The sequence below is a fragment of the Toxorhynchites rutilus genome, chromosome 3, assembly GCF_029784135.1.
Source record: "Toxorhynchites rutilus septentrionalis strain SRP chromosome 3, ASM2978413v1, whole genome shotgun sequence".
Lineage (NCBI taxonomy): Eukaryota > Metazoa > Arthropoda > Insecta > Diptera > Culicidae > Toxorhynchites > Toxorhynchites rutilus.
Window position 1 is genome coordinate 287,802,704 of NC_073746.1, and position 24,761 is coordinate 287,827,464.

The 24,761-nt window shown below is 37.3% G+C and overlaps 1 protein-coding gene across 1 annotated transcript in view; it reads left to right on the plus strand.

Annotated features, from left to right (window-relative positions):
- Positions 1–24,761, plus strand: part of LOC129780415 (A disintegrin and metalloproteinase with thrombospondin motifs 7) — a 133,562-nt gene that overhangs the window by 33,107 nt on the left and 75,694 nt on the right. The window contains exon 2 of the mRNA XM_055788681.1: positions 12,432–13,970. Within this exon, the coding sequence (XP_055644656.1) occupies positions 13,874–13,970 (97 nt within the window). The 5' untranslated portion in view covers positions 12,432–13,873. The remainder of the gene's footprint in view (positions 1–12,431; positions 13,971–24,761) is intronic.

A 24,761-nucleotide genomic window follows, 5' to 3' on the forward strand; every position in this document is an offset into this window, starting at 1 on the left:
AAAGCTCGTTTTGTCACCCGATTAACGAAACCTCGCCTCTGGGGTACGAGGGCGAACATAAAGGTCTCCCCCCTTAATCCACTTGGGGAAGGGGGATTATTATCGCTATTTGCAGAAATGCGTTCACCAGGCTACTAGACGCAATATATAAACGCCCGCGCAAATGATTTCAACCAATCCCCGACGAAGAGACCCCCGGCCAGGACGGATTACGTAGCGCATTGTGTATCACATTTTGTTCGATGACCTCTTTCTGGACTTACGTATCTACCAGCTTGGGAGAGTAGTAAACCTAAGCGCTAATATTTTATAGTGCTCGACGCACAAATGTTGAGGAAATGGGATGAAATTTGTCGATCGGTCGATGTTTCGTCTGATCAAGTGCTCAGACTTAGTGCAGATTCACAGTGGGAATCCGGAGCCGTGACGCGAAATTCGTGGAAACTGATTGCACCCAAAGAAAATAAAATATTTTACGACTAAGCCGTCGAACGAAGCGTAGAATGGACGCGAAAATAGTCCACTAATATTTTTTTTTCATTTTTTGACCTACTTGATAAATACAAACGCAAATGTGCGTTCAAAGCTCGAGTTTAAGTAACGATCGACAATCTGTCGGTAGTATTTTAGATCATTAATAGTGCTCTAGAATCAGTGGATGAGTCCGGTGAGAGCAAGACAGAAGAAAAATATGGGAAAACCAACAAAAAACTGGAATCTGCCAGATGCTGAAAAGCGCCGCGAGTAAAGCAATTTTGGTCGAATGGCGGAATAGATTTATGGTTTAAACGTGAAGCTAACGTCATACTTAAGCACGAGCCCATTTGATCAACGATTTCGGACGAAAAGTTCTGATTTGATTGAACGTTGCTAATTTAAACATGTGGCAGAGTACGTCTTTTGTTCCGCTTGTTTTCGTTGTTTCTAAGTGATCTAGAAAAAAATGAAATATATTCTACTATTTCCGAATGTAAAGACCTGTTTCACCAAAATGTTTAGAAAATATTCCTTTTAAAATATTATTCCCATGGTGCTTCTTTCGGTGTTGCACCTTCGACAAAAAAAAACCCATTGGCAATAAATTCTGCCCAAACCAGTAGTTATGTTAGTTCCATGTTCCATGTTCCTTCGAATAATATCTACTTGCAAATTTATGGATCATTGTTGCTTTCGGTAGACATTCGGAAATGTTGTCCTCGATCTGTTCCTTGCCGGAATCCATGCTCCGCCAACAGCAACAGCTCCTCGCAGACTCCCCGCCCTCATTCTGCCCATGCTTATCATGCTTCGGATACAAGCGAATTCTAATTGATTATTTATCGATTATTCGCGCATAAATCTTGCGATCGGGCCGAAAAATTATAGTGCGATTAATTTACACTGATTGGTGATTTGGGTTCTTTGAGCGAACGTGTTGATTTTTTTTTGTGTTTCCAAACAACGCTGCAATAACTTTCAAATTTATCTGCACCGTCGCTCCGTTCCAGGAGAAATCTTATCTCGGTTGAGGCGCCAAAGCTTTTTTTGCTTAAATCAGCGGTGTTTTCTCAGCACCATAAATTTTTTGATTTGATAAGAAGTGATTTTTTTTTCAGATAGAAGTTGAATTCTAATTCCATTACCCGCCATTTTCGATGCACGGTTGTATCCCAAACGTGACCCTTCACCAACGATTCTTCCACAGATATTTGACACTGCAGGCACAGTTTTTTGACCGCAGTGATGCGTACAACTCACCTTAGATATATATTTTTGGTCTGGTGCTGTTTTCTTGTGCAAACTTGACACGAGGAAAAAAACCTGCTTCGAAGACGGACTAAACGCCACCGAATGCCTAAACATCGTGTTGCTTTAATTAATGGATTCCTAAAATGTAAATCAAGCGACATTATCATTTTGCATAAATACATAATCTGTGGGTGCGGCGCTTCTTCAAAGAAGACCATAGCCTGAGATTTGTTCTTCACCCCGGACAAAACATCTTTGCCTGGCGTTTTGTTTGGTTTGGTCCTGTCGATCTTCAGTCAGCTCTCTTTATGGCAGTGTGAATGAACAAACAAACGTAAAGATGCTGCGAAGTGAAACATGCTTAAAAATAAGTCGAATGACATTCGAAACGAAGATAAAACAGAACATTTGTCACCGATAGGAGAAGGAGGGGAGGAACAAAAAAATAAAAACGAATATGAAATAGCGGCAATGTTTGATCGATGAAATTTGAATTTCCGCCTGTATATACTTCCCTAGATGGACTTACTGTTGTTATGAATAAGACATTGATGGATTCAAGTCATCATAGGCTTCAACGAATCAATAAAATCTATTTGAAAATTATTGGTAGACCAGTCCTAGCGTAATTTGCTGCCATTATATTCTAAAATATAGTTTTTTTGGCTCAAACTTCTGAGGTCACAAGATAAAAACTATAATAAATACCTTACCTAAATAGCCTTAGTAGCTCAAACATTCCTAATGTAGTTTCGTCGCGTACTAGTACGTCGTTTGAAAAGTCCATTAAAAAAATACTTAATTGTTTATGGGAAATCTTTTTTATTCTTCAACACAGTCTCCTTTCAATCTTATAAACTTCGTCCAACGGTGCTCTAGTTTGCTGACACGGCTCCCGCAACGACATGTATGATTCATAGATATTCAAACTACATTCGGAATGACACTATACAGTCAATGAAAGTTCTTCAATGGCGATAGTAATAACACTTTTTCCAGACGGAAGGAGCTGAGAACCAATAATCTAGCTAGCGGTCTACCTCTATGTGCCTTAAAAATATATATCCACTGAATTCTGTACCAAGCATCTGTCGCTGATCATCCGTAAGTCGCCGGAATATATAATCCAAAATTTCAAATCAGTAATCAGCATCAGGTGTACCGTTTTGAATCCACACACACAAAATTCATTCTCAAAATTCGATTTTTCTCGATTTTTACCAAATTTTCAGGAAGTGAAAAGAAACAATTATACAGGCAAACCTTTTTTTGTGCGGGGGATAGGGACCGCACGAAAAAAATCGTGCAAAACTTCACCAGCAGCTTTAAAAAATCGTGTTCGGTACACATTTTGAGAAAAACCTTTTTTTGTGCGGTAGATAGGACACGGGACAGTTTGCCTTTTCGGTTGCGCGTGGCTGTTTTATGCTTTTAGTTGCATGTCGAAACGTGTTGCTGTTAGAAATCATGTCATACAAAAACTTAGAAAAACTTAGAGCATTTAATGGGAGGAGGGGAATGATTTCAGAAGTGGATAATTGAGTCGCAAATATGCTTTTTTCGCACTGAAATGCATATAAACCATCGAAAAAAACTAAAAAGGGCGATAACTTCGTCAAATATGCTTCTTTTCATATACCGCACCAAAAAAATCGCACAAAAAACCGCACAATAAAAATCACACCGCACAAAAACAGGTTTTACTGTAGTTAGTTTTGGCCTTCAGGAGAGGGAGAAGCCGCTTTTGAAAACGGTTCCGCAAGTACAAATCGCTTGCCTAATTAAAAACTTCTTAGCGAACTTAAACATCTTGTGTGTCCGGAGGTTCTCGAGAACATCCAACGTAGTTTAAGTTTAACCCCTTGCCGTTTTATTTAAAACGTCACACATCAAGTGTTTCACTACTCTGCTGAGCGTTCTAGCGCCCTATGTTATGCAAGTACCCCACGAGTGAGACTCGGTGTTGTACGAGAAAGGGTTAAGATCTGTGCGACTAAGTCGAAGATTAATAATAATTATTAGCATACAGGTTTCCTGGAATCTAGTTGAAGTCCGCCTTCACACATGTCTCGCCATCCATTACACAGCAGTGCGAATTCGTTAACTTCTGGTCGTACAACTTCCGAGCACGGCTTTTTGCGATCGTATTCTGTGTCTCGTCACGGTTTGGGGAACTTCGGAACCTCAAACGTACGCAGTCCAGCTCGAGATTCGGTAGCCACATCTCGTTCACCACATCATTGAGGCGTTCGGGTTTCGTTCAAAAGCCCCAACCATCAACATTCGGACCTTGTTAGAACTGTTTTAAGATATCAGAAACCGTGGAATTCGCGATTCCCAACTTTTCCCGAGGCCACGGTCCGACAGATCCTTATTCTCGAAGTATTCGTGCAAAACTTTTCCGGGCACGCACTGTACTTTCGTCGCCATTTTGAAAGCTTTTGCGCACCTGATGAAACACGCTGTTCAAACGAAACACAAATTGCTGCATAACTAGAGGACTAATCGAGTAAATGGAGCCAAATTTGTCTTGTGGAGGATTTAGGGAGTAAGGAATGTTTTATGGTGATTCGACACTCCTCCCCCTTCTTTAAGGGGGGCTGCCATATAAGAGAAACACAAATTTCCGCATAACTCAAGAACTAAGCAACGAACGGAGCCGAATTTGGCATATGCAGGTTTTAGGGGACAAGAAATACTTTTATTGTGGTACGACACTCCTAGCCCCTCTCAAAGAAGGGGGGGGGGCGACATGCAAATGAAGCACAAATCTCTGCATAACTAAGTATGACTAAGCAAGCAAAAGGAACCAGATTTGAGATATGGAGGTTTTAGGGGGCAGTAAATGTTTCTATGGCGATTTGACACTCCTCCCCCTCTCTAAAGGGAGGAGGGGCTAATAATTCTAGAACTAATCAAGCAAATGGAATCAAACTTGGAATATAGAGGTTTTAGGGATCGATAAACGTTTCTATGGTGGCTCGACACTCCTCATCCTTCTCTAAGGGGAGGGGGGGGGGGTTTGATTTTAGAAGGCACGGAATGTTGTTATGGTGGCTCGACACTCCTCCCTCCTCTCTGAAGGAGAGAAGGGAGGTTGCATAACTCGAGAACTAATTAGGCAAATGGAACAAAATTGTGGATGTGAGGGTTTTTGGGTACGAAAAATGTTTCTATGTTTTTCCCTCCCTCCTCTGGAATGGAAAGGGGGTCCCATAAAAATATTATACATATATCAATCGAACCTGACAATTGAAAATTTGAAAAATTTGGACCCATGAACGTTCGCTTAGCAAGAAAACGTGAATGTTTGAAAGTATAACAAAAAATTAATTTTGGGCGGGACGAAGTTTGCGGGGTCAGCTTCTCACTCGCACCGATATTTCTCCCAACTAACGCACACTGGCTCTTTATTCCGTTTTGTCTCATATTCCGAACACTTCATTTTAAAATGTAAATTTACTAAACATTTATGTTATAAATGATTGAATAATGAAACCACAGACATTCTTTGAGGTATAAGCTTCATTTTGACATCAGCTACAGGTGTCGATACAGCCTATAATTTATAATATTAGACATTTGCAAAAAAGTGACCTTCAAAACCAATGATAAAAAGTTTGCGTTAGCAAATTCCGTTAAAAATAAGCATCGTTCATTTTTCATTTTTTGTAGTTGTTTCAATTATTTTGTTTGTTGTTCTCATGTTAAGTGCTAGAGAATATATGAACCTACAATAAATGGATGAAAAAAAGATATTTTATGCAGAAATCTTCATTAAAATTAGTGTTCGGAATATGAATTAAGTTTCTACGCATGATTCAAATTCCGAGCACTTCATTTTTAAATGTGAATGTATTGAAATTCAATGTTATAAATAATTTTATATTCAAAACCCTGACATGACTTCATTTTATCATCATTTACAGGTATCGATACCGATATAGCGCCCTTGGTCCAGAAACCATGTAAACTATAAGAAACAAATACAATCAATAATTACAAAAGCAAAATCCAATTTTTTTGCGAGCATAACATTTTTCCAAAAAAGACTAGCCAATTGACTTTCATTTAATATATGGATCATATGAATCGGACCAGTAACTTAAAAGTTATGATTTAAAAAAAAGCATTTTTGATGCTCGGAATTTAAGACAAAAGTGTTCGGAATATGAGCCATCAAAGCTAAAGTGTTCGGAATATGAGACAAAACGGTATATTCGCCGGTGTAAGGGAAAAGCACTTGATTTCTCTTTGGTGAATGATGAATGTATCCTCAGTTTAGGCATGAAACTCGCGCGCGGGTGTATCATTTCAGTGAAAATGCCATCACCCCTACCCAACCAATAATTCCTCATCACCGTGACGTTTTTATGGTAGTTTTGTTCAGCTTAATAATGCCTGAATTATTTGTCATGAAAACCACTGTTCACGCTAGTGAGGAGTAATTGCTAAATTATAGCCAATACTGTTTGTTAATTCAGTTTAATGAAGAAAACGTTTATATCGCTATCGGAGAAGATTATCTTTTTCTGACTGCATTATTTCCTTTTACCAAATTCCTATAAATAGAATTTTTTTTTGCACCTTGACAAACGCTTGAATTTTTTACAAGTACTAGACAAAACTTTTTCAACTTTTGACAAGCTTTAAAAAAAATCAATAAAATGGGCGAGATTCAAACTCATGAGCCTTTGCATCGATTATCCTCTATCAAACCATATGCTCTGTAATAACACTTAAAAATATGAAGCAAGATTACTCTACTATTACAGCAGGATTACAGTAAAGGAAGCATTGGCAAATGCAGCAGTCAAGCATGAGCTTGAAAAACATAAATTTTAGCACGAAGTTCCTTTGGGAACGTTAGTGCCTTCAAAGAAGGGGTATCAAGCTTCTCGCAGCCGTTTCGAGTTACATTATGTCTAGAGACGCGTTTCCACTGCCGAAGTCTGCCTGTGTTTTATTGTTATTTCTTTTAAAATAGTCACAGCTCGCCCGCTGCGTCCATTTTCCGATCAGGTTCCGCGGTTAGTTTAAGCCGTTTCTGCCACCCACCCGCTGGGCATGCGCATCAGTATTCGCCTTATCACCTGTTAATTAAAGTGTCAACCGCAATGTCCTCATAATTTTGGCCGTAAATTATCGTCTTATTCCCCGCCAGAAATTAAGCGTCGACAACTGGCAGACGGAAGACGCAGAGACACTGATCCGAACCAGAAGCCCCTCGCGGGTTTCGCTAAACAGAAGTTTGAGGCTCTTCTTTCAGCGCAGCGTTTATCAATGATGGCGTGCGCTAATGGATATTATGATCCAGGGTTCTTCTTCGATGCGTTGCCCATTTGATCTATCTGGGGCTTAAGACATTTGTACGATTGCGAAATCATATTTGATACCCATAACTGGGAACAACGAAAACGTAAAAACCTTTGAGATTAGTTCGAAAAATGAGCTCCAATTATACGGTTTCAACTTTCCTCCGTCAGAAGCAGTTCAACAACATTTACGAGCAAAATTTGCCTCTCATAAAAAAGTGATAGCCTCACGCTTGCTGATTGCCCAATTTAATGGTTTTACGGCCGAGCTACACCATAAAAATCCCCCATCTATTCTATGCCGGAGCTGATATCATGCGAACATTAATTCCCCTCGATTACCGATTAGGTCACTCTCCGCGGAACCGGTGGGCCCATTAGAGCTGTCTCGAAAAAAATGCTTGATCGATGAATCAGTTCTTAAAGTCATGCCGTGCACTATAGAGCTGTGCTTTGCGTCGATTTAGGGTTCCGAATGTTTGATCTATGTCGAACATTATCATAATGACATGTTACATCATTTCGCTACCTGCTATTTATTCAAGCGGTAGCTTTCATGACGATGACAAAATAGTGGAGCCAAAATTGAAAGTGAGTCAGAGTATCATTTCTATTCGTATACCAAGGAATCTAGCAAAATAATTTTCCGCGATCTCAGAATAAGCGTTTGCGTTGCTGTGAAGCAACGTAAACTTCGGGTTGACATTTATGGTGTCATAAGGTAAATAAATAGACTCAAGAGTTGTTCCCGGATTTTACTAATTACTAATCATAATCAACTTGTGTTTATTTTTTGCTCAAGCAATGTGGTAATGTTTGAAACCCGACTGCAAATTTAAATTTTTGTTTCCCATTTATAGCCAGTTGTGATTCATACGTGAAAAGTTTTGTGATTTCAAAAAACCTAAGTCGATGTTACTCTTGGCATTTTTTTTTGCAGAAGATTTTTTACGATGTCCTAAAACTGAAGAGATTCATGCAATCAAGCAATGGCGAATTCATATTATCAGCTTTCCGCAAATCAACATAATTCATCGGTATTGGACGAATTTCGCGCCAACTTTTCTCGGGGTTGTCAGCACTCTCTTAGAATTCTCAGAATATTAGTAAATTAATTCAGCTTATTGACCCCTTGAACGTAAATGACAAGCCAAGCTTTCAAGAGAGAAAAAAATGGTGCCCTAGCTACCGAAACCATGTAAACTATGAAAAACAATTAGAGGAAATCAGGGTAAAACCGACACCCTAAGGATTTCCACATATTCCCAAGATCTACCATGTGTCTTCGACTTGTAATCATTACAGAACCTCTCTTCAACTGATTATGAACCATTTTTTTTATCTGTTGATTATTTTTTAAAAAAGAGCTCGAATTTTGATAGAAAACAAAATCGATGTTTCCAGGTAAAATAAATGGGAGTGCGGGTGAGATCGATACCCTGTCGGGTAAAACCGACACTGCCATACAAATGAAACACAAATTTCAAAATTTCTCAAGAATTAATCAAGCAAAAGAAACGAAATTTTGCGTGTATAGGTTTTAGGGTGCAATAAATAATTCTGTGGTGGTTAGAAACCCCTCCCGCCTCCCTTAGGGGAGGCTGCCATACAAATGAAACACAAATTTCAAAATTTCTCAAGAATTAATCAAGCAAAAGAAACAAAATTTTGCGTGTATAGGTTTTAGGGTGCAATAAATAATTCTGTGGTGGTTAGATACCCCTCCCGCCTCCCTTAGGGGAGGCTGCCATACAAATGAAACTCAAATTTTTGCATTACTTGCGAATTAATCAAGCAAATGAAACCAAATTAAGCATATGGAGGTTTAAGAATGCAGTAAATGATTCTATGGTGGTTGGACACTCCACCCCCTCCCCCACTAAGAAGGGGCTGCATACAAATGAAACACAAATTTCTGCATTACTCGAGAACTAATCAAGCAAATAAAACCAAATTTGGCATGTGGATGTTTTAGGGTGGTTTACGTTTTTACGGGGCCGCTCTAAGAGGGGGCTGCGATACAAATGAAACACAAATTTTTGCATTACTCGAGAATTAATCGAATAAATGAAATGAAATTGGGCATGTGAGGTTTTAGGGTGCAATAAATGAATCTATGGTGGTTAGATTCTACACCCCCCTCTCTTAAGGTGAAGGTGGGGGGGCTGGTTCTACCATACCAATGAAACACAAATTTCTGCATTACTCGTGAATTAATCAAGCAAATAATCCCAAATTTGGCATGTAACGTAACTGAGGACCATGTTATTTGCAAGTGGTTGAAAAATCTTGAACGAGAATTGTGTCTGAAAATAATATAATATTATAATGACGAGTTTTGGTAGAAGTACTAGGAATTTTATGGTAAAAAGGTAATTAAAGATCAATCAATGAGCAGTTCAGCGATTGGACCCATGAACGTGCGCTTAGTAAGAAAACGTGGATGCGATAACGAAAAATTAATTTTGGGCAGGACAAAGTTTGCCGGGTCAGCTAGTATATATATAAAAATATAGCGCCTTTGGTCCCGAGACCATGTAAACTATAAAAAACAAATACAATCAATAATTATAAAATTAAAATCTATTTTTTTTGGCAAGTTCAATATTTTTTTAAAAGAATACTGGTTTATTGCCTTTAATTTGATATGTTGATCATCGGAATCGGTCCAGGTCCAAAGGTAATCAATTATTGGGAAAAAAAACAATTTTGGAACAAAGGGGAAACAGTTGATTTTTCGAACCACCTAATGGAAAATAGAAAAATACGGGACTAGTTTTTTTGCGAAAAAGAACTAAATTGCCATTTTTGTTCTTTATCGGAAAACATTCATAACTTTTGAACCACTGAACTGATTTGAATGAAATTTGATTGAATCTGAGGACCACTATATCGGTCGACTGTATACAGCCATTCCATGCCAAACCGATATAGTGGTTCTCAGATTTTCGTGAAAAGTGTTAGTTTTGTTCTCTATCGCAAAACATTAGACCCGTATTTTTTATCATTAGGGTGATCATTTCCATTTTAGAGTTGCCCAAAAAATCATTTTTTTCCCATTTTTTCCAAAAAATTTTTTTTTTGAGTTCATAACTTTTGAACTACTGTACCGATTCGGATGATCGACATTTCAAATTAAATAGGTGAACATTTCCATTTCAGGCTGGTCTAAAAGATAATTTTTTCTCATTTTTTCCAAAAATTTCTTTTTTTACAAAATCTTAACTTTTGAACTACTGCACCGATTCAGATGATCGACATATCAAGTTAAAACCAATTAGCTAGTCTCTTTACTTGCAGAAATTTTGGATTTTTCTCTTGTAATTATTGATTTTATTTTTTTATAGTTTACATTGTCTCGGGACCAAAGACGCTATTTTTTTTATATTTTTTCTTGAAGGCGAAGATTTTTTTCGATAACATATCCAAAAATCAGAGATGCATTATTTTGTGTTATTGAGTTATGATTTGTCAAAATTAACCGATGGCTCAAAAAATAATTTTTCCCTTTTTCAATAAAAATGCCTTTTTTTAAAACACTCGAAAACGAAAAAACACCTCTCTGATATTCGGATATATCATGTAAAAAAAACTCAGCTTTCAAGACAAAATATTAAAAATATGGCGACCTTAGTTCCGAAACCATTTAAGCTATGAAAAACAATCACAATCAATACTTTCGAAATTAAAATCTGGCTTTTTTTATGTGTAATATTTTTCAAACAAAACTAGCTCATTAGCTTTCATTTGATATATCGATCATCTAAATCGGTCCAGTAGTTCAGAAGTTTTGAATTATTGAAAAAGGTCATTGGAAAAAAGGGGGAAAAGTTGATTTTTCGGACCACCATAAAATGGAAATAGCCACCCTGATGAAAAAAAATAAAAAATACGGGTCTAATATTCTACGATGAAGATTAAAACTACCTATTTTCATGAAAATCTGACAATCACTATATCGGTTTGGCATGCAATTCAATTTTGTGCTTGACCCATTCTCACCCCCACTCAGTGTAAATAAGAGATTATTTCGAAAATATTGAAATTCGAATGAAAAAAGAATTTTGATGTTCAAAATCAATCATCCGGCAAGACTTTGAAAAATAATTCAATCCAATATTTACAATTATAGTAGTTCTGTATAATGCTGGGCATGAGATTTCTTCTGAGGTGTTATTTGATGGCTAGTTACGCATCAAACATTGATGAATTAATCAATAATAACTATTTGTACTACAGTTAAGTATTATACATTTGAAGTTGTGGAAATATGTTTCCTATTAAACGGCTCACAGCTTTCAAAAATATTCGCAATATATGTCAAGATATTACTAATAGTAACATTCTCCATTTTTGACCCAATTTCATTCCTATCAACGGTATATGTTTTTTATGATTTCAAGAAATATTCCATTGGAATGGATTTCAACGTAAAAAAACAATAAACAGAGTTAGCACCCAAAGCTCCCATTTTAACTAAAAAAACTCGTTGTATGGCTATGGAATAAATTCCAAATTTCTTCCACATCAAGCGAACGACAACTAAAAATCGTACCATATTTTATCAATATTTTATCTAATAACCGATTTCTTTGTTCGATTAGATTTTTTTTTTTTTTTATCTTCGCTTATTTTTCGTCGGCCTATTTCCGCCACTTTTAGTGCCAATCACCGACATCAGGGAGGCGACTCCACCTGTTCCTACCTATCAGACTCAACAACTCATGAGCCGGGCCAACTTCTTTTACTTCCGCTCCGAAGGAAGACGTAACCAGAGATTTTTCGCCTCAGAAAATCCCAACGACGCCAGCTGGGATTGAACCCAGGCCGATCGGATTGTGAGGCTGTTACGCTAACCATGTTCGATTAGATGTTTTCGGAACTAGATGAAAACCCCGAGAACCAGCCTCCGAGACAAAATTATTTTGTGTTTCCCAAACTCCATTGAAAGAAATGTCATAAAACATCATTGAACTGAATCGTGCGAGCATGCAATAGCTCAAATGACCTGCAGCATATGTTTGAGACATGATGAACAAACAGAAATTTATCTCTTGTCGACACGACAGGAATGTCGTGTAGTAGCGCAGTCTAGTGCAACAGACAGTTCCCGTGTAAATAAATCATTACTCACAGTAACATGTCGGCTCATATATTGTTTACTATTGCATTATTCCCCTGCATAACAATATCAAAACTGCTCGTTTCCCGGATGCTGGGAAACGTTATCGAACGAAATCGGACTCCCCGCTGCAAAGACAGTTCTTAAGAACCGCAAAACCCGCTCAACCACTCTGCCAGAATCTAATTACCATTTAAGCGCCTTTTCGCGGCATAACAATATCTAATCACCATCTCATATTCCTCCATTCATCTCGTTGTTTACAGACGCTTCATTCAGCTCTGTCGGAGTCACCACCGAAGACTTCCCGCTTCCTCTTCGCGCCGGCGTCCAGTGACAAATGGGGGTGAGCTAGGCCATATGGACAAGTTTGAAGTTGATCAGAGCGCCTTGTTGGCAGCCACCAATCTCACCATTTTACGACCTTATTAGACGGTTTTCATATTGGCTTCTCGCGCGCAACTTGATACCCGATGAGTGCAGATAAGACGGCGGTCCTCGTGTAGCGCACCTCGAGTCACTCACGGGAAGGTGGCGCTGAGATTACCCCCGAGCATGGCAGATCGCTCATTCGGCTCCCATTGGACATAATAACATTTTGTTCTCACTGTGACAGAAATCTTTGATCTGGATTTCATATCCACCCGAATGGCGACGGAGTGGCAGTGTTGCTCGACAAGAAGTATAATATAGCCAAGATGCTTTTTTTCTCCCCGATTCCCCTCAAAAACATCAGAAATCAATGCAAACCGTCGTATCGAAGGAATTGTCCTACGCTAGCAACACTGCAGTCACTCGAAACCGACGGCGCACAGGTCGCGATCAATGCGCTTCGCGATCGCGAGTCAGTTTGCCGGAGCGAGCGGATCGAGTCGAACGCGGTTCTGAACAGCAGTAACACAACCTGTAGAATCGACTACCTCCATTTCTTAGAACAGCTATCTAATGTATCAAGTGCTCTAACCATAGCATTGTTTCTTGATTTCTCCGCCAGTAGTACCGGCCGCAGATTGATAGATCGCGAAACTTTACATTTTAGCACTTTCGATGGTGTGTAGTTGATTCCGGAAACCAAACACTAAGAAACAACGCCAACAATGAAAATGGTGGGATCTATCGATAATGGTTGAAGTCCTGCACGTTAAGGACCCACATAAACTGTGCGCACGGCGGCAAGGAGAAGAATTGTTTCAACAGTGGTGATCGCCGTGATTGATATTACACTCCTCCGGGTTAATATAAAGCTTTAATCCTGTTTCAAGCGTTTTTTTTTCTTTATTGAATGGTGTAAGAGGAAGTGGAGCTAGGCAAGAGAATTATATCACGCCAAAATAGAGCAGCGAAGAACAAACGATACAGTTTTGTGAGTCAGCAGTTTGGAAATGCGTGTTTGCCGAGATCGAAGAGGCAAACAAGTGATGTTGTGTGGCATTAAGAAAGCCAAATAGATGTGGAAACCATTTCACACAAATAAATGAATGGATGATTGGATGAACGGTGGTAAGCGAAATAGGAAGATCATTTTTTTGTCCATCAAGAGTGCTAATTTAGTGGCTAAAGATTATATATACACATATATTGTATACTTTCGCTTTGGAGAAAAATTAGCAAAATTTGTGCTGTTTGTGAAGCTGTGCACTGTGTGTGTGTGTGTGTGCTGTGGAAGTTGTTCATTTTTGGAAATCAACTCGATTGGAAGCAGTAAACCATGAGCGGTGGCGAGATGCTGTTATGGTTGAGCCTAATCACCTGGACTGTCATCTATGGCCAAACCGCTGCAGCGCGGGCGGAAACAAAATATCAAGGTTTGTTAATGGAAAACATTAGGACACAATCAGCTCACATTGAGATAAACATTTTATCAGCCAACTTGTACCGCAAACCGTTTTGATTTTCGCCCAATAAGGAGCACAACTAAGCGTGGGATAAAATATGACATATTTATGCTCGGAACCATATATAATGAAATTGACATTTGAGGATAGGATGAGTGGTTGGAAAAGATCCTGTGATGAAATAATGAGGTACAGATTAATGTGCTCATATAGACCGAAACGAGTGTATTTCTATCCAATTTACAATTCCGCATTTGTAGGATGTGTAAATATATTTCGGGAGCTTGCAGTCGAACCGAAAAGCACACGCTAACAATATTCCTGAACTCCACATCCGCAAATATCATCGAGGATTCTGACGGGCAGAAATACCTCTACCTCTCTCGAGATTTGTGACTGTGTTGAGAACTGCTGATCAATATTCTATCAAGATTTCCACTATCCTTAAATATTGCTATTAAATTCTATTATGATTTTCAGACGATTTCGTGCGATATATTGATACTATTAAAATCAGTCGAGGTATATGGTTCGGCTGTTGTTATTTAGTATATTTTTTACGACGAAGCAATTTAAAAATTGTCCAGAAAACGATTGTGTAACATTTAGTCGAATTTTATTCACCCGAACCACATTTACCCGAGTCCACCTTTACCCTATTACGCTAATGAAACAAATACCCGATAACAACTGCGACCCGAATGTAACATTTACCCGAATGTACTATTTACTATCCATTTTTTTATAAGAAGGTATTTCTATATATGATTCTTATAAGCGTTATTGCAATGATGTCATTTGTATTGTTCACTGTCATTGTTTTTTTATACGTTCATTATACTGCCCATGATTGCTATAGGAGACGTAATCGACAACACCATTAGTGTTGGGAAAACGCATTTTTGTTGTTTTTTCGCCTACAAGCATAACCATACAAATTTCCGATGAAATGATCTGTCCAGTTGAAGGATATTATCGACAAAAAGAGGGCCTAGGTTATTTTGCGGATTAAAACATATTTTTTTCCATTTGGAAAACGCTTGCGTCTATTTATGCGGACAATCAATCGTTTCAATGAACATTTGTCCGCATAGCTAGACGTAATCACCAGGTTGCTCTGTTTGTAGCGTTAGTATTTACAATTCCGATAATAGGCAAAACGTCTTTGTCGGTATTTTCAGTTGTTATCGAATAAAATCAAAAATGTTTGGAAGAAACTTAGTGAAATTGCTGGAAAAGGTGCTCTTGATTTGTTGCGAGTCTATGATAGTACTTTTTTTCCTGAAGAATACTCTGGGATATGATAGGAACAGTTTCGTGTTTTTTCAATTAATTGAATTTGTAAAGGCAATCCGCAATGTTGACAATTTAAGCAACATGATTTACCGATATTACGATCAATCGCATAAAGATGGTGGAGTGTCTTACTTCAACGGTATGAGTAAATACTGAGTATGTGGAATAATTCAATGTTGAATCCGAGGAGTTATAATGCTAAGAACCAATATTATTTTAATTTTACTACTGATCTGATTGTTTCATTATCTACTTGAAGATTCAAATGCAGAAATTTAGGTAATTATAACATTACGAAACACAATTGCTTCTCTTTGTTCATCGTGTACAGAAAATAGTAATAATATGAGCAGCGTTTCAATGGTTTCTTATATTCATCTATTAGGAAACACTAAGTAATAAGACACTATCGTGACAGACATGTTTGGACTCTACAAATAATGCTTATAGCATATAATACTGACAATTGTTGATTTTTTAACGGTGTATGAAAGCTGTATGGAACTACGTCTGTTATGCGGACAAACAGTGATTTTTCGGAAACGTTTTTTTCAAAATTACTCAAATGTTTTCGAACAAAAAAATGTTTGTTTGCATGTTGAGCAAACGTATTACATTGTGTAGAACGCGAAACAGCGATAAAGTCGATTTTGTTTCATTTTGTCGTTTACGTCTCCTATACAAACATGGGCAGTATACTATATATATATATATATATATATATATATATATATATATATATATATATATATATATATATATATATATATATATATATATATATATATATTTATTTCAGAATTATGTATTTTTCACCCTTGCTGAAGTTCGTGGTAATTCGAAAATCCCACAACAGAAACTGTTAATTATCATTACTGGAGTGATACATTTTTTCACACTGCATTATCTGACCAATAAACAATAAATTCTATTGCAATATCATGACCTTCAAACTGACTTTGTACGCTAGAGAATAAACAGAATGAACAGGATAGAAAGAATAAACAGAATAAACAGAACAAGCAGAATAAACAGAATAAACAGAATAAACAGAACAAGCAGAATAAACAGAATAAACAGAATAAAATCAATCCAGAAAACAACTGCAACAGAAACAGCCACGCTGAAAAAGTAGAAGGTAACGAGAAATATTCTGACGCGAAAAAACATCATGGGTATAAGACGGTCTGTGCGCGAGTATACGAGTTATGATTTTGCGCGCCTAATGCCCAAACAAAAATACCTATAATTATTGAAATTTCTTCAGATCGTGGTGCAATAGTTTTCAATTACAATGAACGATATATATCAAAACAAAAATTAATCTGGCAAACGTAATGCACCAGACAAACGTATGCCGTCCGACGCTCGCTAAAGCTCGGTCAATATTGCTGGTATTCTATGTTTCAAACTTACCGGGCAATCCGTGAAACATAGGTTTGCTTACAAGAGACCGCCGCTTCTGACGGCGGAGAAGTTCTAGAAGTAACGATTCTATCTTGCCGCTGCGAGATAGAATAGTTGTGAACTGATCATATATCGCTTTTTTTTATTCCAATGCACGTATTGCACTTTTTCGCATTTGACATAAACACTCGGCCACATGCGATTAAATTTTTGTTCCATAAGCACCCACCGTTATTATACATTCCTTAATCACTTCAGTATATCTTTGGCAACCTATAAAAACAACGAAAATGGCAATATTTGCAAGTATCAAGTGTCATGCTTTATGTTGTTTAGTGTTGCCCTAACGGTATCGCACCTTGAAACCATATTCCGTGCATCGCCATTCAACCAGTACCAAACGAGCATCCAACAGAGAATGCATACGATAAAACACAAAAGCATCGATAAAAATGAAACCTCGCGAGAGTGATCATTTAAGGGAAAACGTTTCTCGAATTCTCGATCAAAAGTGTTAACAAAGCCAGTAGATTGTTGAACGGGGCAGATGTGCACGAGAGCAAATACAAAGTGCAACTAAAAGTGCGCTATTCATACGTACAGGATATGAACAAATTAAAAATATCACGCAACGAAACCAGCAACACACACAAAATCAAACACTGGCGGCTTGAAGCGACATAATGTACACACACCTATAATCATTATGCATTTTTATAAAAATAAACTCTTTTTTTGGTATTATTGGCCTTGAAAAGAGACGATTGATTGGTGAGGTGCAGTTGCAGTTGTATTTCGTAGATATAATCCTTGGTGGAGACAGTTTTTCGACTGGAACGCGGAACTAAAACACTCATAGCTTTCCAGCAGAAGAATCGTTTCCCTTGTGAGCCGGCGAAGACGGCCCAGCTTGATTATTTCTTACATAATGTGACAAAAACATTATGATTACGCCTGATTTGCCATGGCTCGGAATGATGTGTTGTTTGCAATACCAAATGCACAGCGAGTGAAATATTCACTCACGTCCACAGCTCGAGGAAAACGAAGATGACTCAGAACGAGCAGAATAAGCAATGTTCGTTGTTTTGGGTAGAGAAGCAGACTGAAAATTTTCCTCAAAGAAGAAATATTTATACGCTAGCGACAGCGTAAATACTGCGCAAGGATGGAGTTTAAGTCGCAAATGTCCTCTTTTCGTTATCCCTCTTCGTTGTTTCTTTTCTAGAGGCTGCATAAGTTGCCTGTTATTAACAGCAAGGTAAGCACACGAATGGACAGAACAAATATATGGGAAAATGGGAATGTTTCCATTTTTCATCGATTTAATACATTCTAAAACTATGTAATTGTAATATATAGCATATCAAATAAATCTTAGAGAATTTTCGATTCGATTGGTATGCTGATCGTCAAATTCCGTTCGCACCAAAAATAGTTATAAACGTTAACTTTATTTCATAAAAACGTTACTTGATTTAGTTTTGGTTTTCTGATATGGGACCCCTTATGAAAGACATAGTCCTACGTCAAAAATTAGTTTATTTTTTCTGTGAGGCATTTATACCAATCATGTTTTTCCCGCGCCACAATATTTCTAGCCTACTTGTGACATTACGCTTTTTCTGAATGATTGTTTCTGTTGCAGTTGTTTTCTGGAACGGTTTTTTCCGGTCACAACAGATTGCAACTCAAAAATAAGTAAGGGGTGGCCCTGAACCGAATTTTCTCAACACGGTTTAGTTTCTTCGCAAATTATTAATTTGCTTTTTAGTTAGAATTTTTATTTCATCGTAAATGTTGGTCACTCTTTTTTTTAACAACATCAAAATTAGCGCTCTATCATATCTTAGTTCTAGATGCTAATTTAAACTTAAAAGCACCTCCTGGATCATTGTGCATTGTGTAAAAGATTCTTGATAATCAAATAAGTAGGGATCGGAGGATTTTTCGCCTTAGAAAATTTCTTCCGTCTTATACCAAGATATGAGTATTCTCGAACTAATTACTTAGAATAGAGACAAGACGTATTACACTGAATTCTTTTTTTTTTACGTGACTGATGTGTGCGCGCAAAAAAAATCGCGTAATTTCGAGTAAATCGCGTGAAAAAAATGCGTAATTTCAAGAGAATCGCGTAAAATGAAATCATGACATAGAAATCGCAAATTTTTGATAGGGAGTCACTATACTCATTGCGGTTGATCTTTCTCTGATAACGTAAAAATCAGGAAAAAATCCTGACCATTACACAAAAATCAGGCAGCAATGTGTGCTTATCTGGATAACATGAAATGTGCTTAAAAGCCTTGATAGTAAGGATCATTCGCATCATGACTCTAACCACTCTCATTGCGTCAAATGATGAGTAGAGCAAGTAGAGCGAACAGAGGAAACAAATAATACCAGCGCAAAAGTTTTCGGTAGTGGATTGATTTTTTTTCGCCTGTGTTCCTGTGTTCAACACAGAAGCGCACTGATCCGCACTCTGCCAAACTGAGGAGTACACTGAAGAGTAAACTGAAGAGTGCAATCTCATTCGATAGATAATCCACACGCATGTTTCACCTCAGTTCACTTTTTTCAGCGAACCACAGCGTTAAGTTAATTGAAAGCCACTTCTGTTCTTTTACCTGTCGCATCCGCCAGAAGGCACCCGTCAGAGCGCACAGATAAAAGCTCATCAGAGTGTACTCTTCAGCAAATTTATCCGCTATACTCTAAGGAGTTTGTGCGCTCTTTCCACACTCTAGCGCGACCGAGTGAGTGAAATAAAACTGATCTTCCTTCGCCTTGCGCTCGTACATATCTAGAACTAACAGTTCGGCTAAAAAGTTCATAAGGTTGACGTCTAGATGGCGCCTCTTGCAAAAATCTACTTGACTATCACAAAGCACCATCTTTCAATGGATACGTGTCAAAATTTGACAGCAATCGGTCAATTGATTCTTGAGTTACAGCATTGAGAGTGAAGCAACTTTTGTTATTTTGAAAAAAAAAATGAAACAATCACAAATCAATAAAAGCGATGCCAAAATTGCATGAATTGGGCTTCAAATTGCTTTCGCATCCACCGTATTCTCCAGATCTGGCCCCCAGCGACTATTTTCGTTCGTAGACCTGAAGAGAATGCTCGCTGGTAAGAAATTAAGGACCGATGATGAAGTGATTACCGAAACTGAGACCTATTTTAGAAGAACCGAAAGAGTACTATAAAAATGGTATCGAAAAGTTGCAAGATCGCTATAATCGCTGTATCACCCTCGAAGGCAATTATGTTGAATGATAAAATTGAATTTTGCAAAAAAATAGTTTTACTATGTTACTTTATGAACTTTTCAGCCGAACTGTTATGGTGACGGAGTAGGTAGGTGAATTCAAGTTTCTCTTCGCTACACAGAGAATATGGACATCACCGCTTATAGCCATGAGCATTTTGTCTGATACTTGATTCGAGGAATGCCGATCCTCAGATCCAAAGGATATCGGTCTAGGAAGCGAATTTCCAGTAGTTTTGAAAGAAAGGTATCACGACGGTGACAATTTGGTTGTAAGGTGATCCCATCATTCTATAGTTTTAGCGTCATTTTGGGCTTTCATTACCAAAAAACGATGTTTGACCTTGACCTATAGCTTGAATATTTTATTTTGCTGTTTTATAAAGACTTTCAATCCTTTGACTGGTTCGTTACTCGGACCACGGCTTTACTCCCATTCCGGAAGAATGTCGGGAGTGAGAATTGAACTTGTGGCTGTCGTGGCATTTAGCGTGAGAGGTATGGATGCCTAGTTCTGAACAAATAAAACAAATAATATTTTTGTTATCAATTATTATTTTTTTGTTTATTAATCTTTCAAAATACAAAAATAATTAGTTGGAAAAAAAATATTAAAAATCAGAAAAAAAAAGTTATGTTAAAAAACAGTACCTTGGCGTATACTATTTCAGCCCTTTTCGTTATGTAAAACAAAAAAATCTATGCATTCATAATAAACAATTTACTGCTCGCTCTCAGCTCTCTAGAGCACTGAGAGCACAAGGCAGACAATCGGAGATCCCCGTCCGGGATATCTTAGGTAGCCGTGATCCTGATCTTCTGCTTCATCTATACCTGTTCCTCAGAAACGCCGATGTCAACGTTTAATGATGTTTCCTTCGTTGTGTCCCCGTTTTATATCCCTCCTATCCGATCGATAAACTTTTACTTAGTCGCGGCAATACATACACACACTCTTTACAGATACACGGTTGTGCAGTCCACTGATCATGCAACAAGAGCCAAAGGTTGTACCGCTCATGACAACTCTACATGAACTGATGATTGCGCCGGTTAGTGATCATTCTATCCTGGATTCCTCGAGTCGAGAAAGACGCACCACGCTAGATATGAGGTACAGACTAGGGGGGCGTTGCTGATTAAGGGTCAGCTGCATCCCAATAGGAAGTATCCCGTGTCGGGCACACGTACAGAGCATTGGAGACAGCAACATCCGAATTACGAAAACACTTGTAATACTAACCTCGAGCCAACCGCGAGTAATCGGTTACATATTACTAACATAGATAATAAGAAAAATTGTCAAAGTATTGAACTCCCGGCCCCGTGAGGCTAACGCCATATGAGCCTTGATAAAAATATATATTTTGGACAAAAATAAAATAATAAACAATGTTTTTAGACAACACGGCGACCGTTTGAAAAAATCGTTTTAAAAAACTCTTAGCATGTTTTTTAAAACGATTCCATTTTTTGAAAAATAATGAATTTAAAAAAAATCACTTTTTGTTGGTTTATGTGATAGAGAGGTGTATGAAAATTTGAATAGATCGGTTCAGTAGAACTAGTTTCGAGTAAAACCGCGTCACTAAAACAGCTATAATTCAGTAAATAATGGGAGTTCCAAGAGTATATTCTTGAATATGAAAAAAATTCTTTTTTTTTTTAATTTCTGACTGGAAAAATCTTAAATGTGATAACTATGAACACCTTTTCAGCCACTTTTTGTACGTTAAAATGATTATGTTAAGTTTGGCCACGTGTTGTATGTCTACTTTTATAATTTCAGCGATCGCGTAATAGTGCAACCGACGGTTAGATCGAACTAGATTACCCGTGCTTGACTTGCGGGTGTGAATCTTCTTCAGTATTCTTGACCATCCTGGAAACATCTGTACCATACCCATGCAATAAACCTTCATTGGTTTTTCAATTTCCATGTAAAATTTCGAAAAAAAAAACTTTACTCCATTGTTACTCTCATTATTTTACTGGCACAACAAAGAACAACTCTCGCTTCATGACGTGGATTTGTTTACATAAGTAAAACGAGCGGGAAGAAAATAAAAATTCTACACATTAGCATTTTTGTGTTCTCAAATGGCATACAGCTGTAACTTGATTTATTCGACTACTCTGGATTTTTTTTACGCGATATTTTTTGCGTGATTTTATTTTGCGCGAGAGCGTTTGCGAGTGTGGTTGTGACGAGCACGTGCCGGTGATGGGGCAATTTTTTGTTACGCGAATTGCTCGAAATCACGTGATTTTTTTAAAGCGATTTTATTTTTCTGCGCGCACGCATCAGTCACGTAAAAAAAGAATTCAGTGTCTTGAATTCAATGTATATTTAATTCGTCTTATAATAATTAATTAACAAAAAAAAATAATTGTTCGCGTATAAGAAGTGTATCGAAAATAAAGTCTTAAACTTTCAAACATCAAAATAAAACTGAAAACGTTTAGAAAGTGTATACAAAACACACAGTTAGGTGGGCTTAGGTCTTTTCGACGAACATGATGTTGTTTTCCGAAAACCATTGTAGAGTGGATTTGGCATAATGTACCAATGCCAAATCCCTCCAGAATAAAGGAGGAATCTCGTGCTTCCTATAAATTTGAGCATTTATAGTCCCTTTTGTGAAAAAAGTAGACGATCGCATGCCACACGTGCCAAATGGCTTGCCTAACGGGCACTTTTTGGCCGAATTTTTCCATCGCAAAAGGTCGGATCCGCTAATGGTACACTCTTCCAATCGATTTGGTATGAAATAGAGGTCCCGGCAGCGTTCTGGAATCTTCTTTGACGTATGTTTCGTCATCCATGAGAATGCACTGGTTGGGATTGTTCAAAATACGCTCATACAGCCATTCCATGCCAAATCGATATAGTGGTTCTCAGATTTTCGTGAAAAGTGAAAAGTTTTGTTATTTATCGCAAAACATTAGACCGGTATTTTTTTATTTTTTCAGTAGGATGACCATTTTCATTTTAGGGTTGTCCGATACATCAACTTTTTCCTATTTTTCCCAAAAAAATACTTTTTTTAAAAATTCATAACTTTTGAACTACTAGACTGATTCAGATGATCGACATATCAAATTAAAACCTGATATTTTTTGAAAAAATACTACACCTGCAGAAAAATTTGAATTCTGTTCTCATTATTATTGATTGTATTCGTTTTTTATAGTTCTCATAGTCTCGGGACCAAGGGCGCGATATTGTTTAATATTTTTTCTGAAAAGCTGAGGATTTTTCACATAACATATGTCGAAACATATGTTTTTTTTTGTTTTTGAGTTATGATTTTTCAAATTTTACCGAAGGTCCAAAAATAATTTTTTTTCCAAAAATGACTTTTTTCAAAAATTTATTACTTTTGAACTACTGGACCGATTCAGGTGATCGATATATCAAATTAAAGCCAATTAGCTAGCCTTTTTAAAAAAAATGACACATTCAATTGAATTCTAGTCGCATACATCCAGTCTAGATGCATAGAAAAATTAAACGAAGACTGAAAATATGTTAACTTTGAAAAATCATAACTTAAAAACAAAAAATAACACATCTCTGATTTTTGGATATGTTATGTAAAAAAACCTCAGCTTTCAAGAAAAAAAAATATAGCATCCTTGGTCCCGAAGCCATTTAACTATAAAAAAAATACATTAAATAATTACGAAATCAAAATCCATTTTATTCGCATGTCTAATATTTTTATTAAAAAAATATCTAATTGGCTTTAATTTTATGTATCGATCATCTAGATCTAAAAATTATGAATTTTTGTGTTGGAAAAAATTGATTTTTCGAACCATCGGTTAACTTTTAAAAATCATAACTCAAAAAAGAAAAAAACGCCTCTCTGGTTTCAACATATGTTATGTGAAAAATTGTCAGCTTTCCAGAAAAAATATAAAAAAAATATAGCGCCTTTGGTCCCGAGACTATGAAAACAATAAAAAACGAATACAATCAATAATAACGAGAGCAGAGTTCGAATTTTCTGCTGGTATGGTATTCTTTCTAAAAAAAACCAGGTGATTGGCTTTAATTTGATATGTCGATCATCTGAATCGGTTTAGTAGTTCAAAAGTTATGATTTTTTGAAAAAAACATTTTTGGAAAAAAGAGGAAAAAGTTGATTTTTCGGACTACCCTAAAATGGAAATGGGCACCCTAATAAAAAAATTAAAAATACGGGTCTAATGTTTCGCGATAAAGAACAACATAACCACTTTTGACGAAAAACTGAGAACCACTATATCGGTTTGGCATGGAATGGATATAGCATATAGCTTTCGAGCTCGTGTTCTAGCGCGAACCTACTGCTCTGGTGGTTGTTTGGGCACTGTTTGCTTTTTATAGGTCTTTAGACCATGTGTTTAATCCGCTGAATCATCCACTGAACATTTTAGTGCTTCCGTGGCCGAGTGTTTAGCGTCCCACATTGTCATGCCGGGGGTTCGAGTTCGATTCCCGTTCTGGTCGGGGGATTTTTTCGTCAAAAAAATTTCTACCGACTTGCACTGTGGTCACGCGTATTCTAGAACTTGTCACTCGATAATACATTCAAGGCGTGTTATTTGGCATAGAAATCTCAACTAAGTAGCACTAATAAAAATGACGCAAGTAATACTTACGTTTAGAAGGCAAAAGTTCCACTGGGAACGTTAATGCCATCCAACAACAACATCCCAACACTGGCTTTGAACTTCTTGGCCAAATCACGAATAGATGCAGACCAGTTGTTCTGAATATAATTTACAACTA